The sequence below is a fragment of the Myotis lucifugus genome, unplaced genomic scaffold (genome assembly GCF_000147115.1).
Source record: "Myotis lucifugus unplaced genomic scaffold, Myoluc2.0 scaffold_7, whole genome shotgun sequence".
Lineage (NCBI taxonomy): Eukaryota > Metazoa > Chordata > Mammalia > Chiroptera > Vespertilionidae > Myotis > Myotis lucifugus.
The window spans coordinates 8776696-8797195 of record NW_005871055.1 but is presented as its reverse complement, the minus strand read 5'-3'; the positions used below and the strand labels follow the sequence as shown (position 1 = coordinate 8797195).

The following is a 20500-nucleotide window of genomic DNA, read 5'->3' as shown; positions in this document are numbered from 1 at the left end:
ATATGATGTACACTTTAGCAAAAAAGAAAATCTACCCTTGGCAGAAAAATCTGGAAATCCAATCCACCTGTTTCCTTTAAAAAAAAAAAAGTTGCTTTACAAGAGTAGTCTTTATTAGATTCAATCACTATTACATTACCTCATCAATACAATATTACATCATGTGCTCTCTCACCTCCCCTTTTTACATAGCATAAACACAATATTGGGGAGTATGATACTTATTTCAAAAGCACTCTTTAAAAAAGGAGGGTTCAGGACTGTACAGTTAAATTTCACTTTTATCTTTATACTACCTAATTTGAAAGGCATATGTAAGATATTACTTTTGAAGGAAAGTATCTGACTGGAATCTTTGACCAAATCTGAACTACCACTCTGTTCTCTAACAAATGTCTAACAAAAAAAAGAGAACTATGCACTTAAAATAGATTTTATAATAGTTTATATTTGCACATAAATTCTGCCACATTATTCAGGACCACCAAAGTAAAATTCTTGAATCTTTCACTGAAAATGAAAAACCCATCTGTCACCTGTTCCCAGTAAAAAACTGATTGTTCTACAAAATCAGGCGATTTAGTCAGATAGGAACTGAAGTGTGAAAGATGGTCTTTCCAGTTTGAGAACTCATCAAATAAAGACCTTTCTAAGAATATAGTAGGACCGAAGAAAATGAGAAGGCCAAGCAGAATGACTACTACAAACTTATAAAAGCTCCAGGGAATCTTGCCAATGAGTATGCCAGTGTCTTGAGGCAAAGAAAGTTTATCCACATCTACTAGTTTTATGTCTTCCCACTGACTGGTATCAAAGTTCTTCATTAAAGGGCTTGTGGGCAAATTAGAGGGAGGTAAAGGAGTTTCCTTGATTACTTTTATTTTTTCCCTGAATTCCTGCATCTGTTGCAGAAATATGATTGGTTCTGACACGTCTTTGAAGGCCTCAGCAATGTTAAAGGCCATTCGTTGTTCCTGTAAGATGGTGTTGAGTTTGTTAATCTCTGGGTCATAGGCTTGCATAACTGCAAGTTTCATGGTCTCAAAGTCAGAAAGGATTTCATTCTTCTTTTGATCTAATGTGTGTTGTAACTTCTCAAAAAATTCCTTCACTTTATCTGAATCTTTAGTCAGTAACTGTAGAGATTTCCTTTTGTTAGTTTCCAAGGTATCCAAACGAGAAAGAGCATCTCCCCGACGCCAGGTCTGAAAGCTCTGAAAGAGGGACTCAAAGGCATCCCTTTCCTGAGCATAGGCATCTTCAATAGAACAGAAGACATGTTTGGTGTGGTCACCACGTGTAGCACAGATTCCACAGATCAGCTGCATATCAGTCAGGCAGAAAATGTTGAGAGGCTGCCCCAAGTGTCCTTTGCACACTGGCATTTTTGGAGAGATCTTGATCTTGTTATACTTCTCCACAATACCCTTCAGGGAGTAATTAACCTGCAGGCTATTGACTCCAGAGGCTGAAGTTTCCTTACGGCATGTGGGGCACTTGAATGGAGATGACCTCCACAATGAGTTCCGCCCAGTCCCCTCTAAGATCCCTTCTAAGCATTTTTTGCAAAAGTTGTGAGAGCAAGGCAAAACTCGAGGATCATCAAACAGACTGCAACAGATTGGGCACGTAAGATCTTCTTCAAGCAGCTCCATCACATCCTACCATAGAAAAATAAACATTTTATTTTATTCCAGTAATCTCCTCCACTTGCACTATGTAATAATTACAAGAAACTATATTCATATATATTAAAAATAACCTTTCACTGAAATAACAGGGCAAACAAAGGAAATAAGTAAGAAATCTGGGAAGGGAATGCACACCAAAGCAGATTTAATCTGCTGGGACTAGAACACACTCCTTATTAGCAGGGCTCCCTGTACACAAGGCCTTTGTGTGGGCTTTCCAACAAGTCTTTGGCTGACAGGGTTAGGACTAGGACAACTGCAAGTTGAGCCAGCAGCATCCAAGTGATTGTTTTAAAACAGAGAGCTGACTACTGCTGTCAGAAACAAAGCTACTCAGTGTCTGAGTAGAATGAGTTCTTTAGTCTGGGCCCACAATTATAAAATGTGCTATTTAAAAGAAAGCAGCACAGAAATATAAAGCCAAGCATGTATTCTCATGCATACTTTTATTTTAAAATGGCATTTTTGCCTGGCCAGTGTGGCTCAGTGGTTGAACATCGACCTATGAACCAGGAGGTCAAGGTTTGATTTCTGGTCAGGACACATGCCGGGGCTGTGGGCTCAATCCCCAGTAGGGGATAGTACAGGAGGCAGCCAGTCAATGATTCTCTCATCGTTGATGTTTTTATCTCTCTCCCGCTCCCTTCCTCTCTGAAATCAATAAAAAATATAAATAAATATGGCATTTTTCCTATTTCAAAGGCAAAATTACAATTATTAAAATGATAGGTAAAGACATAAAATGAGAGAGTTGTAATTCATTCTTCCTTAGATAATTAAATGCATTTTTAAAAATAGCAGAGCAGTAATCAAAACCATCTTGTAGCATTAGTTTTCAAAATGTGGTAGACAGAAACCTGGGTATCACTAAGACTCTTTCAGGGCATCCATGAGGTCAATACGATTTTCATAATAATACTGAGATGTTACTTGCTTTTGGCACCATGTTAACCACTGCACTGCAAAAGCAATGGTGAGGCTGCTGGAAACTTAGCAGGAATCAAGCAAGGCAACACATAGTACTGAACTGTGTTGTTGAGTCTGTATTCCTCTCATCACCACATGAAACTGGGGGTAGCCAGTTTCATTTAAGAATGTTCTTGATGAAGCAGTAACAAGTATTCATTTTATTAAATCTTGATCCTTTAATGATAAAATAGGAAGTAAACACACAGCACTTCTGCCACATACCAGCAGACAATTGCCTAGAGGAAAAACGCTTATGTGACTGAGTTGCAAGCTGAAACGAACCAGCTGTTTTTGTCATGGAACACCATTGTTACTTGAAAGAACAAGTAAAAAAAACTATGGCCATTTCGATTTAGGTATCTGGCAGAGATTTTCTTGAAAATGAATAAAATGAGCCTATCACTTCAAGAGAAAAAACAGTATTTCTTCCCAATGATAAAAGTTGAGTTTTGGGATGAAAACTAGACCTTTGGAAAACATTGTCATTTAAGAGCTTGATAACTTCCCGTTAATTAAAGACTTTTAGTGAGAGAAGTGGTGATAATAATAAATGTGGGGGTTTTTTAGTGGGAAGATTACTATATGATAAAATATGTCAAGATTTGCACAACACAGTGAACGAACAAGTTCAATCATCAATGCATGTTACAAATTATGCATGGGTAAAAGAGCAAAAGACCAAATATATTAAAAAATATGATTTCAGATTCCATACTGTAACTTAACCTTTAAGAAACTACTGCTTGTTGACTTATGGTACAGAAGCAAAGATCCCCAATTATCAGAAAAGGCTATTAAAATATTCCTCCCCTCACCATCTACATATCTGTGCAAGACCAGATTTTATTTTCTTTGTTTATTTCAGCCAAAAGAACTTACTACAGCAGAGGCAGATAAAAGACTCTAGATGTTTTCTATTAAACAGTAATTCACCCAAATGGTTCAATGGTTAAAGCATAGGCCTGCACACCCGAGGGTCAAGGTTCAATTCCCAGTCAAGGGCACCTACCCTGGGTTGCAGGTTCCAGGTTTGATCCCTCCCCTCTGGTTGGAGTGCATGTGGGAGGCAACCAATTGATGTCTCTCTTACATCATTGTTTCTCTCTCTCTCCTCTCTCCCTTTCTCCCTCTTCCCCTCCCCCTCCCATCCACTCGCTGTAAAAATCAATGGAAAAAATATCCTTACTCTGGTAAGGATTTAAAAAATAATAATAAATAAATAATAATTCATTAAAGAGATCTATATGTAAACCAATGCCACGCTTCTCACAAATGTGTCTCAAAAAAGTTGTTTTTCACAAATTATTTATGTTAACATGTAATAGGTTTATCTTGTTATTTAAATTAATATCTTAAAATTTTTCTGTTTTCATTTATAATACAGTAAATATCTACTGTACTGTACACATGTAAACAAAAGCTTCTCAATGCAAAGCTTATTTATTTTTATATGAACATTTTAAAACTTCTATCCTAAAATTTTTAAATAGTGCTATATATGTCCTCATTCAGTTCTAGTTAGGGATACACACACATATATATGTATGTATAATGTTACCACCACAAAGTAATAAAAAAAGGGTCTAATATTCAGAAGGCCATTTTATAATAAAAAATAAGTAAATAATTTTTTAACAGTAATTTTAAGAGTTACAATCCAGAAGATAAATAGTATTTAAAAGATAAGCTGAGCTTGCAAGGCTAATTAGTTTATAGTTTTATGTTAAGTTGTGAAAGATATACTAATATACTAGTATGTAGAACTAAAGCAAAGATTATTCTGTCAAATTTAGTGTCATATGGCAAATGTGTGATGAGCTGATTTTTCGGAAAACTCTTTTGTGAGACAAATCATACAACCTTTGAAAAGCACTGGGAAGAGAATAGCTATGAAGACTGGTGTGCTAGCTGAAAACACTGACTCTAGTCAGAGAGGGAAAACTTGGATATCCTCCGATCCTAGTCCTGGTTCCATACTTTATCACTTCTACTATCATCTTTCACCTATGAATTCTATGCGAAGGCTAGATTTTGGAGTAGATAGTAGAAATAGGAAAGTAGCAGGGTTTACTTATCCTTGTAAGGTTAATATTTCCAGAGAATCCTATTGAAGCATATTAAATAAATAAGAAAGAGAAAAAAAAAAGGATGCAAAGTTGGGATGAGGAGGAGAAAAAGAGCAACCACAGCAAAGAGAAACTTTGAAGAAAACTGAGGATACTGCAATAGGAGCCAAAAAGAATTTTAAGGCAATTAAGTATGATCAAAAGTAAAAAGAAAATGACACACAGAGGAAAATTTAGAAATAATAAAGTCATCTCAAAGCCATAATCAACTTACAACTCTTAAAATGAACCAGAGGAAAAAAATTACTATTTGCAAAGTCCCTTTTTTATAAATTGCATCAAAATTCTGATAGATCCTATTGTTCCATTTTTAATAATATAGCATACAAATTTCGGTTTATAATTTAAAGATTCTTATTTTCATTCACTTTAAATACTTTTACTTTCTCATCCCTTAGCTTTATACTCAAAACTGTCTCTATGACAAAACTATGTGACCATTTCCATAGCTGACTTTTAGAGAAAACTGAGACATAATATTCTAATCCAAAAAACCATGGCAAGTTTACTGCCTCAAAAGTTTTAAATGAAGCCCTGTCCGGTATGGTTGTTGGTTGGAGTGTGGTGCCATACACCAAAGGGTGCATGAGGGAGGCAACCAATGGATGTTTCTCTTTCTCTCTCCTTCTCCCTCTCCCAACTTTCCCTCCCCCCTTCCTCTCTGAGTAAAAACTAAAAGTTTTAAATGAAAATACACAATAAGATTTTGGTCTCATTACCTGAAGAGTATGCTTTACAGTAAACGAATTTATAGAATTTTCTTAAATTTAGAATTTTCTAACACATAAAATCTGAAGAAATCAATAAAGCTTACCCCTTTGAAGAAACCAAAGCGCATAGCTCCTCTTTTGGGGGCTAATTTTCCTAATAGAGAAGAGAAGCTCTACTACCATCAAGAAACTATATAAACAAAATTATTGTTCAGTCATAAATTTCGACTTAACCAATGTCAGATTATGTGTATAAAGGCAACCAAGTTTCCCAAGATTCATTTCTTTTTTTGACTGTGTTTCTGAATACCAAAAGGTCTCAATTGGGAAGCACCAAAATCTGTTTTCCCAACAATTAAATATTTACCAAGTTTTTTTTTATTTTTTAAATCTTCACCCAAGGACATGCTTATTGATTTTTAGAGAGAGGAAGAAAGAGAGGGAGAGGGGGAGGGAGAAACATTAATCCCATAGCCGGATGCATCCCAACAAAAGTATGTGCCTTGACTGGGAATTAAACCTGCAACCTTTTGATGTACAGGACCAACCAACTGAGCCACACTGACCAGGGCAAAAATTTCCCAAGTTTTATAGCAACAAAGAAAGTAAATGAATATACCACCTCTTTGTCTTTCAACTATGTTTTCCTGACATATTTATAGTTTAAATATACTTTTTCATTTATATAAGTAAAATTCACTCTTTGGTGTACAGTTCTATGAATTTTGACAAATACACAGTTGTACAACAGAACCACAGATTTAGTTTTAAGCAAATTTTCAAGGTATATCCACTGAAGGAAAACTACAAAAACTACATTAACAATTCTACCAGGAATGGTTATATAGATATAGCTTCAACAGTCTCTATAAATATAAAACAAAACATTAAAAATGGAAAAGCTAATACTTACAAAGGAATGGAGCCATAAAATAGATATTAAAACTAATCTGTGTGTATTAAGACTTCTCCCACCTACAAGTCCTTTGTTTTTATTTATTTTTTTAAGTCCTTTGTTTTTAAATGATCAACCCAAAATTATTACAATGCAAAAGGTGTTCATTTATTCATTAAGCGAAAGTTATTTTTTTAAAAATATTATTTTATTGATTTTTTACAGAGAGGAAGGGAGAGGGATAGAGAGTTAGAAACATCAATGAGAGAGAAACATCAATGAGCTGCCTCCTGCACACCCCCTACTGGGGATGTGCCCACAACCAAGGTACATGCCCTTGACCGGAATCGAACCTGGGACCCTTCAGTCCACAGGCTGACACTCTATCCACTCAGCCAAACGGACCGTTAGGGCAAGCAAGCGTTATTTTTTTTAAAAACCCTATTTATTAAAAGAAACATCCCTATAAACTTTTAAATTTCATTGGTTGATAGCAATATGAAGTTGTTCAAAATATTACCCATGATTTCTTTTCAAATCCCATTAAGAACAAAAAGAAAAGCCAATATATTATACTTCTTATCTTACGGATTTAAACCAAATTTCTACTCTCTTTTGAGGCATCTTTGAATTCAAGAATTTCAAAGCAGTATCCAAATACCTAACAAGTAACTAGATAACAAATATTGAAATTGAGTTTACAGACAAAACTAAATATGAGAAGCTCTACTACACTGAGATATCAATCTTCTCTTGGAACAATGCTTAGAATAAAAGGGATCGCCTTTTTTTCTTTTATAAATCACTTCCTCTAAGCACACTAATTAAGCTTATTTTCAAGTAGTATAGTGTATTCTATTTTATATGAGATCCATTAATAATGCTTTCTTGAAACTTAATAAGGATCCAATAAATAATTATTGAATGTAGGTAAGGATATTTTTTTTTTCTTTATATTTGAAAATTTTCACAATAAAAAGCTGGCAGAGCCCTGGCTGGTGTGGTACAGTTGGAGTGTTGTCCTGTTACACCAAAAGGTGGCTTGTTCAATACCCAGTCAGGGCACAAAACCAGGTTGCGGGTTTGATCCCTGGTGGGGGAGCATGCAGAAGGCAACCATGTTTCTCCCTTTCTCTCTCTCAAAAACCAATAAAGCAGCCTGGCCAGTATGGCGCGGTGGTTAAGGGTGGACCTATGAACCAGGTCTCAGTTCGATTCCCGGTCAGGGAACATGCCCGGGTTTGCAGGCTTGATCCCCAGAGGGGAGCGTGCAGGAGGCAGCTGATTGATGATTCTCTCGCATCATTGATGTTTTTATCTCTCTCTACCTCTCCCTTCCTCTCTGAAATCAATAAAATATATTTAAAATAAAAAATAAATATCAATAAAGTAAAATGAAAAGAAAAATGTTGGCAAAAAGAGAACAAAACTAAAAAGGATGGCCAATTATAAGAAAACCATACTGAGCTAAAAAAGCAAAACTTCAGAAACATTAAATATGCTAAGCATCACAAAGAGCTTAATCTGGAATAGTATTATTTCATAAATTTAAAAATGTATTATTCAGAATCTCTGAATACAGGTCTGTGAGGAGACTGACATACTATACTTGTCTGGCTCTCAGTCTGTGACCTTTGACAAAACATTTACACATAGCCCTGACCAGTTTGGCTTAGTAGATAGAGCATTGGCCTGCAGACTGAAGGGTCCCGGGTTCGATTCCAGTCAAGGGCACGTACCTTGGTTGTGGGCACATCCCCAGTGGGGGGTGTGCAGGAGGCAGCTGATCGATGTTTCTCTCTCATCAGCGTTTCTAACTCTCTATCCCTCTCCCTTCCTCTCTGTAAAAAAATCAATAAAATATATTTAAGAAAAAAAAAAAACATTTACACATACTAGTTTCTGTCCTCATTGTACAACTGTTTTGAAAGGTATCTAATAATATGTGAAAATTATTTACGAAGTTTTTAAGTACTTTATATCAATGTGTTATTACACTTCATTCTGGCTTTTACAGACCATTTCATAACTTACTTAATCAAAACAGGACAGAGTAAGATGAAGATTTCTAATATCTCAAAAAAAGAATATTAAAATTAAGATATCACATATTTCTGTGTCTAAAAATAGTTTATCTGCCCAGCCAGGTGACTCAGATGGTTGGAGCATCATCCCATACACCAAAAAGGTTGTGGGTACAATCCCTAGTTGGGGCACATTCAGGAGGCAACAGATCAATGTTTCTCTCTCTCTGTCTCTCTAAAAAAAAATCAATAAACATATCCTTGGGTGAGGATAAAAAATAATAAATAAAATAGCTTATGTAATTGTTATGTAGCTTTTGCAAACACAAAACAAAAGTTAACTATGAATCCATATAAGACTAATTAGAAATTTCCCTCCAGATATTTCTAATCAGATTCCTAGTAAGCAAGGCAAAATGAAGCTAGTACAGAAGGTCCACCAGCTTGGAAGGCCCACCTACTCAGAAAGTTCAGTTTTCAGTTTTTGGACTAAGGTTATATTCTCAAATACAAAAGTCCAGGTTATTACCTAACTAGTACAGACCACTCAGAAAAACTGGGTGGTTTTTTTTTTTCTCTTTTCTTCATTCTCTTATATGTACCACTATTTCACCTTGGCTCTTTCCTTTGTTTATTCTTCTTTTAACTCATCTTCTTCATACTTGTTTCAATGAGTAAAATCTCTGGTTTCCTCTTATTCTTTTCTTATTCCCCACCCTTTTCATCTTTCTTTTCCTTTTTTACTTTTCCCTGTGACACCTGATAATTACCCAAGATATTATTCTACTAGAGGCCCGATACACAAAATTTATGCATGGGGGAGGGGAGGTGTCCCTCAGCCTGGCTTGCACCCTCTTGCAATCTGGGACATCCCTCTCACAATCCGGGACCCCTTGCTCCTAACTGCCTGCCTGCTTGCTTCTTACAGCTTGGCTCACAGCTCCTTAGCACTGTCCCGGAGGAGGGAGAGGCTCCCACCACTGCCACTGCGTTCGCCAGCCGTGAGCCTGGCTTCTGGTTGAGCAGCGTTCCTGCTGTGGGAGCGTAGTGACCACCAGGGGGCAGCTCCTGCATTGAGCGTCTGCCCCCTGGTAGTCAGTGCATGTCATAGCAACCGGTCATTCTGGTTGTCTGGTCGTTCCACCATAATGGTTGCTGGGCTTTTATATATAGATAGATAGATAATCCTGTAAGTCTGCAGTATTAAATCAGTAGGGTTTTAAGATACCCAGTAGATATCATTATCCCATTTATGTACAACTACTGAAAAATGTATATGGACTCCAAATGGTGTTGAATCCCATTCTCTCCCACTGAGATGAAATCAATTTGAATAAACTGTGTGTCTGAATTACAGGGAAATATACATACAGACTAAATTATTCTCCTATTCTGGTACCAACCATACCCAGATATTTATCTTTACCTGTTAATAGTTCAAATCAAGTTAATTTAAGTTCCAACTACTGACTTCTGCAAAAGTTATAAGAACCAGAAATGTCTGGTTTTTCTCCCAGAAAAACAGGTTTATATGAAGGTGGCAAATTCTTATCCCTAAAACAAATTGTCTTCTTTACAGCCATAAACTTGGCAATCATTGACCTAAATTATTATCCCAACAGGTTGGTACCTATTAAAAGATTATATCAACTAACTCTGTATTTGAGGTTAATTCCAGTTTTCAGAAAGTGCTGCCAAAGTCTAGCATTCAATAGACAACTAACTAGATTTATTAGACAAAATTATTCACTGCACCAAGTGAAAATAGGCATTTAGTACATTACTGATAAGTACCACCTACCAACTAATAAGAACTTATTTCTGAGATGACTATTGGAAATGTAATTGGTATGAACAATGTTCCATTTGTTCAGTGTAGAATGATATACACATCTTATTCTACAGCATATATCAAGTTGAAAGCTAATGGTGCTAAACTTTAAGCAATTTTTAGGTTGGCTATATTATGCATGTTGGCACTCCATGCTTATGCCACAGAAAATACAGTAATTTAAATTATCAGCAAAAATTTTCAATTCAGCCTTTCCTTAAAAATGTATGTATTTACATCTATAATGAAGTTAATTTAAAAGAGTTCATGTTGCCTGGCCAGTGTGGCTCAGAGGTTGAGCACTGACCCATGAACCAGGAGGTCATAGTTTGATTTCCGGTCAGGGCACCTGCCCGGGTTGCAGGCTCAATCCCAAGTATGGGGCATGCAAGCGGCAGTCAATCAATGAATCTTTCTCATCATTGATGTTTCTATCTCTCTCTCCCTCTCCCTTCTTCTCTCTGAAATCAATAAAAACATATCTTTAAATGGGAGGAAAAAGGAGTTCATGTTATAGGAATTTGCTTTATAGAAGGCTTAACTTGAATATAACTATTCTGTATGTCAAAGTTCACTTGTATTTGTTTAACTGTAGTAAGAGGTGGGTATAGCAATCTATTCTAGTGCTATTCTAATTATCTAGTACCAGCCCAAAGTAATGACAATGGCAGTGTCTTTTATGAATAACAAAAATGGACAGTCCAACGTTCTAATGATATTTGTAAAGATTAAATAAAAATCAAAAGTCAATTCTTGCCCTAATCCAGAAATATAGCACATTTACAAAGATACTGTTACTCTAAAACAGGGTTGGGACCTTTTTCTGCCAAGGGTCATTTGGATATTTATAACATCATTCACAGGCCATACAGAATTGTCAACTTAAAAATTAGCCTGTTATATTTGGTCAAACATTTAATTAACTTACTCATAATACCTTGGCAGGGCCAGACCAAATGATTTCATGGGCCATGTGGCCCATGGGCAGGCCATTCCACAGCCCTGCTCTAAAGGTATGATTAATGCCTTATAAAAAAGACATAGAAAGTTGACACCATACTGAAGTTTGGAGAGTCTATCCATGCAATTAGCTTTTTTTTTTCATTTATTTATTTTTATTTTTAATTTTGTTTTATTGCTTAAAATATTGCAAAGAGTAGTACATATGTCTCCTTTTTTTTTTCCCCCCCTTAACCTTCCCCCGGCCTCTCCTGCCCCCTAGTGTCTTGTGTCCAATGGTTATGCTTATATGCATGCATACAAGTCCTTCAGTTGATCTCTTACCTCCCCCGCCCTCAACCCTCCCCAGCCTTCCCGCCGTAGTTTGACAGTCTGTTCGATGCTACTTTGCCTCTGTATCTATTTTTGTTCATCAGTTTATAATGGTCTTTATTATCCATAAATGAGTGAGATCATGTGGTATTTTTCTTTCATTGACTGGCTTATTTCACTTAGCATAATGCTCTCCAGTTCCATCCATGCTGTTGCAAATGGTAAGAATTCCTTCTTTTTTACAGCAGCATAGTATTCCATTGTGTAGATGTACCACCATGCAATTAGCTTTTATGTCTTTCTTAAAATACAGGAGACAATCATTCATAATTAAATTAGCAAGAAATAACCACTATTATTATTTTGGTACATTTCTTCTAGTATTATTTTGGCATATTTCTTCCAATCTTGTGTGTTTGTACACATACACATATTAACAAAACTGGTGGCATAACACAAATTTTTCTCTTATTTTATCATATGCATTTCTCCCATCACTATATATCCTTCTAAAACATGCTAGTGTACCTATGAATATGCTCTTATTGGTTATTTTTCTGGTATTACAACACTTAAATGCACATCTTGTAGAAAAGTCTTGGTACATAGCTCTGATTATTTCCTTAGACAATTCCTTTAAGTGTATTGTTGGGTGGCTCAAAGATTAGGAACATTTTTAAGGCTCTTGAAAAGACTGCCAAGATTCCCTCGAGAAAGGGTACACCACTTTATGGACTCTAACCAAAGAGATGGGAGTGCCCCACCTCTCCATACAGTTCCTGACCTTACAACAGAGCCATACTTACAGAGCTTAATAAAAAAACAAGGTATACTTTACCATATCTATCCAAGTTTAAAATATAAAACAGTTATGGCAGTTACTATTAGTATGTGTCTGTGTATTACAGATATATATACGAAATATAAATGTTATGGGGAAGGAATAAAATAGAAGTACTGAGATTAAAAACACCTTGGAGATCATCTAACTAAGCAAAGTGAAAAAAGGGATACCTCCTTTCCCCCCATCCCCAGATTTCTCAATCATACTCAGCAAGCTAGGCACAGGATCTAAGTTTTCCAATTCTTACATCTTAGAACTATCCAAGAAGTAGGTCAAGAATTTAGTACCCTCATTAATAAAATGGAGAAGTTTAATCATGGGCTCTCTAAATCCCTTATAAAATTCTATGACTTTTACAATTTAGGTTGTAACAGGTTCCCCAGCAAAGGGGAAAGAACATTGAACCTGCTTCTAAATACATAGGTTTATCAGGGGTGGGGAACATCTGGCCCGAGAGCCATATAAGGCCAGAAAAACCATTTGGTCTGGTCCTGCCAAGGCATTAGGGGTGGGTTAATTAAAAGTTTGACCAAATATAACAAGCTCATTTTAAATTGATAATTTTGTATGGCCCACGAATGATGTTATAAATATCCTAATGTCCCTTGGCAGAAAAAAGCTTCCCCACCTCTGGTTTAACTACCTGTTTTACCCTTCACAGAGTAAGGATTTTTATAGTACCTCCATAATGTTCTTGGAAAGATTAAGTGACAATCTTGTAAACTGCTAAACTATATAAATATAGAAGTTTAATTACATATGTTTACAAACACTGTAAATACATTTAAAGCATTATGTTCGAGCATGAGTGTATTACCCAAGAATGTTCCTAAAATAGAGGTGGACTCTTGAACTGTAATTTCAAGGGAGAGCATAGAAAGTATTACATAGGATAACAGCTACAAAGCAATATCATGGAAATGGGCATATCTGAACAAAAGCTGTAGCAGAAGTAAAGCAAGGTAACCAACCTATCATAAATGTAGAAAATGAAGAGAATAATCTGGTACGTTATGGAAAGACTTAGCAGGGAGGTTTAGTACATCAGCTGGTGCAAAAAAAGATGGTATTTTTAGGGAAAGATGGGAAAGCCTGAAGAAATGTATCTTCTCATTGTGCAAGATAAGTATAACCTGTTCATCAACAGCTACATCAAATTCTACCAAAGGGAGTGAGTGCCTATGTAAATGAAATTCTGCTTTTAAAATATCTATTATATAGTCAGAAAATTCAAGCTCTGTTGTACAAGTTCTAGCAGCATGGCATAGAAGGAAAAAAAACTTATAAAAAAGCAAAATGCTGCTGAAGCCTCCCTTTTCCACTGCAATATAAACTTCTGGATTATAACACATTTCAGGCAATTGCCACATAAAGAATTTCCAAATCTGGAATATTTTTTTTTTTTTTAGGTTTGATAAAATATTTAAAGACAAAAGTCACCCATGAGGGTACATCTTACACAATTTTAAAAGGTTCTGGGCCTAAAGAAAATGGGAGTTTTTCTTTTCTTTTTTTTTTTTTTATGTAGGGAAATGTATTGTAGTTTACCTCTGTCCCTGCAAGCAGGTGTATTCTTCTGGGTTACTATCTCCCAGGTTGTGACTGACAATCAAAGGAGGCTACTGCAAAGAAAGAACAAAGAAGAGGGTGTTAGGCATTAATTCGCACAGGATTCTTAGTCTTAACCATCAGTTTTTTTCAATTGTCCCCCACAAACAAAACCAGTCTGCTAAGACCTGGTGAAAGCCAGGAGCATGGGGGGGAGGCTGGAGATTTCTGTATTAAGAAGCTTCTCGGTTCTGGTTCACGGTCGCCTTCTCTTTTCCAGGCGATAGGGAGGTGCTGGCAATGGAGCCGAGCAAGCTCGGTAGCGGAGCAGGCCTCCTGGAGATCCACACCGCCCCGGGCCACCCACCGCTCGCCGCTCCTCCCCACCCGCGGTCCCCGGCCCCGCAGGTTCCCGCCGCGCTGCTGGACTGGACTCTCCCCGAGCTCTCGGCCAGCCCCCCGCTCCCCCCGCAGGTGCCTGCCCCGCCAGAACGAGCCCCCACCCTGGCAGCACCTCTGGGACCACCTCGTATTCCCCGAGAGGAGCGCGGCGGGTGGCACTTAGCTAGCACCTCCGGGGGACGGAAGGGGCCCTGGCTGGAGCCGCGCGGCCCGCCCAGCTCCCGGCTGCAAAATGGACTCGTGGGGCCTATCGGGCCCGCCCGGCCGCCCTCCTCCCCCGGCACCTCGGTCCGCCTCCCGGGTCGGGATTCGCCTTTGTTCCGCCTCCCGCGTCTTGCCTTTCCCAGGGAGAAGGAGAGGGTGAGGGGAGGCAGGAGTCCTTCCGGCGCCTCCAACCGCCTCCGCCGCTGCACTCCTGGGAGAGGGGAGGGTCCCGAGCGGCGCTCCCTCCCCGGGGGCTGCGCGCGCCCGGGAGCGCCGAGCCCGCAGCGGGCGGGGCGCGCGGCGTCAGGGAACGGCCGGCGGGGCGGAGAGGGGGCCCCCGCCCAGAGCGCGCGGACGCGGGCGGCGTTGCAGTCTTGGGGAGCCAGCCGGGAAGCCAGCGTGCAGCAAGATGGTTGGGTTTGGATTGTTGTACTTTTTTTTTGTTCGTTGCATTTTAAGGAACAAAAAAAAAGCCCAACCCTTCACACCACTTCATCTGCATCTCTCAAGACCAGAAGCCCGGCCACAGCGGCCTGCGGGTCGGAAGACAGCTGACTGCCTCGCACCCCACAACCGGGCGGGTGGGCCTGGGCCGGGCACTCCTGTTGGGACCAAAGCCAGGGGGTTCCAGCCGGAGCACAACCAAAGTGAACTGTTGTCCCCACACCCAACCTTGCACCTGTATCTTTGCAGGCTTTAAGCTGAACACTAAGCGGCGCCGATTCTATTTAAGATTTCATTCAGGAAAAACACCACTGCTCTTTCCTTCAGAGAGAAGGAGGAACTTAAAATTGGCTTTAACTTAATGAGCCACTAATGGCTTTTCAGTTGCTAATCTAACTCACTGTTCTGATGTGCAGCTCTCTGTGTAAGGACCTTATCCTATATAATAAAAGCCTAATATGCTAAGTGTCCGTTCAACCAAGCAAAGCGTAATATGCTAATGATATGCTAAGACCATTCAACTGCTTGCTATGATGTGCACTGACCACCAGAGGGCAGACGCTCTGATCGGGGTGGGTTAGCTTGCTGCTGGGGTCCAACCAATCAGGACTGAGCAAGATGGGCCGGATACCCCTGGAGCCCTCCCTCTGTCCCTTCCCAGCTGGCCAACCTCCCATGTCCCTCCCTGGCCCCGATTGTGCACCAGTGGGGGTCCCTTGGCCTGGCCTGCACCCTCTCGAAATCTGGGACCCTTAGGGGGATGTCGGAGAGTCGGTTTCGGCCCGATCCCACAGGCCAGGCCAAGGGACCCCACTGGTGCACAAATTTGTGTACCAGGCCTCTAGTCTAGAAACATACCAGTAAAAGCCTAAGCAACCAGACAACCAAACACCTGGAACGACAAGTCAACCGACCGGTAGCTATGATGTGCACTGACCACCAGGGGGCAAATGCTCAATGCAGAGCTGCCCCCTGGTGGTCAGTTCACTCCCACAGCCAACCTCCCACGGTCCCTCCCCGCTGCCGGCCAGCCCCCCAAATAGGCCACGATTGGGGGGCCAGCCAGCCAACCTCCCGGGGTCCATGCCCCTGGCCAGCCCCCCAATAGGCCTCAATCCCTGGGCAGGCCAAGCGACCCCACCCATGCATGAATTCATGCACCGGGCCTCTAGTCTACTATAAACACATTAAGCAATTAACCAATGAGCAGTTATAAGAAGGATGTAAAGATGAAGGAATGGCTTCTCCAAATTTTATAGTCTGGGGGAAGTGAAACAAGGACAAAAAAGTCACAGAATATGCCCTGGGGTTGAGTTCACCCAGGTGGGGAAGTCTGGGCTTAGAATTTGGGAGAAAGGTATTTGAGGCCTACCATACATAGAATTTGAGCCTCATGACTAATAAATGTTTTGCTCAAACCCCATAAAAAGCACCTCCCTACTATTCTGAGATGTCCAGTTCCTCACCATGCCCAAGGTCCCTTAAATCAAATTTTGTCTTTCTAGAACATTGCTATATTTATGTCATTTAATCTTCATAAGAACACTGTGGAGTGGAAATTATCCTCATTCTATAGATGAAGAAAGGGATGAAGGGAGTTCTCTGAAGTAAATAAGAGGCAGAGCTAAAGTCAGGTTCCAGGTTTAGGTTCTTTCTATAGCACAGTAACTGTCAGTGCCAATAAAAACTGCACCCCAGTCTCCTATATTAGTATTATTTTTAAAGGCTGATTTATAGAAACATTTTAAATATCTTGCCCTAACCGGTTTGGCTCAGTGGATGGAGCGTCGGCCTGCGGACTGAAGGGTCCCAGGTTCGATTCCGGTCAAGGGCATGTGCCTTGGTTGCGGGCACATCCCCAGGAGGGGGTGTGCAAGAGGCAGCTGATCGGTGTTTCTCTCTCGTCGATGTTTCTAACCCTCTAGATTGTTTTTTAAAAAATTACTAAGAGAACATTATATATTTAAACTCCTAAGTATAGAAAAATAAGGAAGGAAGACGGGGCTCTCTCTCTTCCCATGATCCTAAAAAAAATATCAGTCAGGGAATCTCACATATAGTATAACTAGAAAAGAGAGTAACGGTGGGCCCGATTAAAACATATGCACAGCGTACATCCTTCCTGGAAGAGCACAATGTCACTAGATCCTGTCAGAGATAACACTGAGCGATTGTCAAAATTCTGTCACACTGGAATTTCCTTCTATTGACTGGTCCTCACATAAGTGAACTAACAACTAAAGATTGGAATTAATGCATCGGCACAGTAATAAGACTATGGATATAGTCTTATTTCTTTCTGTTATTTGTGATAAGTATATTTATAGGTAGAACTTCATATATACATAATCTTATTTGTTGCATTGTTTTATTGTTTTTGTGCTGAACCTTGACAAAGATTTAAAAAAAAAATCCGCTTTCCTTCCACCTACCAAGACATGTGAGCAGGTAGGTGTTCCATTAAAAAAACAAAAGGACAGTGCCAATTTGGTGTACACTGAAATATAAATTTTCAGAATGGGGAACATCTAATAAGTAAGCCTGGAGCAATTTTTGTGCAGGAGAGGGGTGCTGGTGAGCCTCCTCAGATACGCTTGACCATTTTATTTTTCTGTCCTTCCCAACAGCTGTCTAAGTCGGGAGTGCAAGCCCCAACATCCCCCAAGGAGGACCCCTAACAATAAAAGGCACTAACATCGCAAGGTGTGAAAAGAGCAGAGGCTTTGGAACCAGTTCTGCATCCATAATCTAGCTCTACCACTTACTCACTAGTTGTTCAAGTTACTTAGCATCTCAAAGCTTTAGTCTTCTGTAAAATGGGGATCACGATTTACTTGATTATGGAAATAATATTTAAAGCCACCAACATTGTGTCTGACACATAGCAGGTGCTTAATAAATGGTTGCTACTGTTATATGAAAGAAACCATGCTGGGTTTGATTACAGTTGCCTTGGATTTATAACTTTGAGGCTCCCGTGATAGTCTTAAGCAGAGCTAAATTGCCTATGAAGTAGAGGAAGCAAGCATCATAATTTTTGCTTTTCCACACCCAGCCCAGGATGACCTTTTAAAAAGTATATATCCTTCCACTTCTATCTATACCTCCTTCCCTGTACTTAAGGAGAGAAAAAGGGAAAACTGACACACTCGATGAAAGGAAGACTGCAGTTTTTAAAAAAGCTCTAGAATTTTAAAGAAATTTAACATCCAAAATATTCCATTTAAAAGAAAAAAAGTCTATCTGTAAAAATACATTTATCACAAAAGGCAGAAACTTAACTAAAACTTGAAAAATTAAAGGAATTGGTCCCTGGTTTGAAGAAATTCCAGATTCCATATATTTCAGTTATATAGAATTTTGGTTCTGAATATCTAGATTTATCAGATACCTACAAGAAATTGTACAAGTATTGTGCAAGAAATACATTTCATGTTTTTTTCTTTTTTTAAATTATCTTTAATGTTGAGAGTATTACAGATGTTTTTTAATAAGAACCCAGTTGATTCTGATGTCAAAGCATGTGGTAATAAATGCCTTGTCAAAAATGTGTTTTTCATATAATGCTTTTGTTGTTTATAACGCCATGTTGGTTGTTGCTAGAATGTGGCTGGACCTCCAGGAGCTTGCACTGGATCTAAAGCAGCCCACACCCCTCCCAGTCAGGCAAAAGACACAGACAATTCAGGAGATGCATGAAACTCATTATACAATATCAGCAGAGTTTAGACATTTTGTAAAGGTCGTTGACCTCCATGTTGTGAAATTCAATGGACTTTTTTTCAGTTCTCATTTACCTTGATCTCCTAGCAGCACTCACTGCCTCTTTAAAAGGTCCTCTTTCCCTGGCCTTTAGTTATATCATTCTCACTCCTGGCTTTTCTTTTTTCAACTCAGGAATACTTGCTGGGGCATTCTCTTCTATCCAGCACTTAAATTCTGGAATTTTTTGAACACTCAGTTTCAGGACACTCACAGGACTTCAACTATCATTCAGTGACTCACACAACCTGACAGCCTATATTTACATCATTTTTGAATGGTGAAAACTGTTTGAATTTAAATACCTTAGCAGAGGCATGCTCCTTCTTCCTCTTGCAGGCATTTCACTAGCCCTTGTGTTACCCAGGGCTTATTCTCCTTCCAGCTTCAGGGTTCCTGTCCTTATAGTTTCTTCTCTCTGTAATGCACCCCTTCACCTGCCACCAAACCCACCTCTCCATCCTTACCTCCAACCACAGCACAACTGATACACCCAGGTTAGCTTTCCATGATGTTCTAAGCCAAGGACAGTTCCATCTTAATCAGCTCTTATCCATACTCTTCTTCTATTGCACACACTGCAGTTTGTTATTATATATTTATTTGCATCATTATTTGAATAATGTTTGTCTCCCACTTAACTGTAAACTCTGTAAGAGCAGAGATTGTGTGTGTTTGTGAGCATCTGCCTGTGTTTTCTCAGTGCATTCCTAGCACTTAACACAGTGCTTATGAATTTTTTCATGAATATTTTGGGGTAGTAAGAGTTCTCTCTTTCAAAGATCATTGATGTATTTTAAATCTCTAAAAATTAGCTGTTGAGATCAGCTGCAATGGCAATATATTGTGAATTTTATTCACTTAAAATAGGCACTTCAATATATTTTATCTTATCAAGACAATATTTTCCCCATTCATTTGCAAAGTTTTTCCAGATTCCTCCTATAGTTTATACAAATGTGTCAGTAGTCTTCACTCATTCACAACATAATTTGTCTTTTAAAATTAGGATAGTTTCTTGAATAGTCCATCAGAAAATTCTTATAAAAAATTGAGAACCTTCTTTCTAAGCATAAAAATTGAACAATATGCCACAAAAACTTAATATAATTAAATAAGATTATAAAATATATATATTAAAAACACAACACAGTTAATAGTATATAACTATTAAAAAGAAGATAAAGCTGTATGTGTTGATAATGAGATATGTATAAGATATTTTAAGCGAAAAATCAGGTTAAAAACTATGTATACTATGATTCCAATTTTGAAAAGAAATGTAATTGGTAGCATATGGTTAGGAAAAAATACTTGGAGGAATACACACCAAATTGTCAATTTGAGGGGATAGAATTTGGAAAATTTTCAAAATCAGTTTTATATTATTATAAACTAGAGGCCCGGTGCATGGATTTGTGCACCGGTGGGGTCCCTCGGCCTGGCCTGCACCCTCTCGCAATCTGGGATCCCACCAGTGCATGCACGATCGGGGCTGGGAAGGGAGCACAAGAGGGCTCCAGGGCGTGTCTGGCCCCTCGTGCCCAGTCGCTATCACAGCGATTGGGCTGATCGGGGCCATCTCACCCAGTCCCAATCAGGGCTGATCGGAGCTGATCAGAGCCGGGGAGGGACTGCAGGAGGGCTCCAGGGCGTGTCTGGCCCGTCTCACCCAGTCCCAATCAGCTGGACCCCAGCAGCAAGCTAACCTACCGGTTGGAGCATCTGCCCCCTGGTAGTCAGTGGTTGAACAGTCGAATGATCAAGCAGTCACTTAG

The 20500-nt window shown here is 39.1% G+C and overlaps 1 protein-coding gene across 3 annotated transcripts; it reads right to left on the bottom strand.

Annotated features, from left to right (window-relative positions):
- Positions 1–419: 419 nt before the first annotated feature.
- TRIM13 (tripartite motif containing 13) lies at positions 420–14705 on the bottom strand. 3 transcript variants are annotated; one of them, XM_023748696.1, is made up of 3 exons: positions 14651–14705; positions 13911–13984; positions 420–1661 (listed from the first exon to the last, which is right to left on the bottom strand). In XM_023748696.1, the coding sequence occupies exon 3, from the start codon at positions 1653–1655 to the stop codon at positions 435–437; it is 1221 nt and encodes a 406-aa protein (XP_023604464.1). In that variant the 5' UTR covers positions 1656–1661; positions 13911–13984; positions 14651–14705; the 3' UTR covers positions 420–434. The 3 variants fall into 3 exon arrangements, with proteins under 3 accessions (XP_023604464.1, XP_006083616.1, XP_023604460.1); XM_006083554.3 differs by lacking the exon at positions 14651–14705 and adding an exon at positions 14597–14615; XM_023748692.1 differs by lacking the exons at positions 13911–13984; positions 14651–14705 and adding an exon at positions 2626–2762.
- Positions 14706–20500: the final 5795 nt, after the last annotated feature.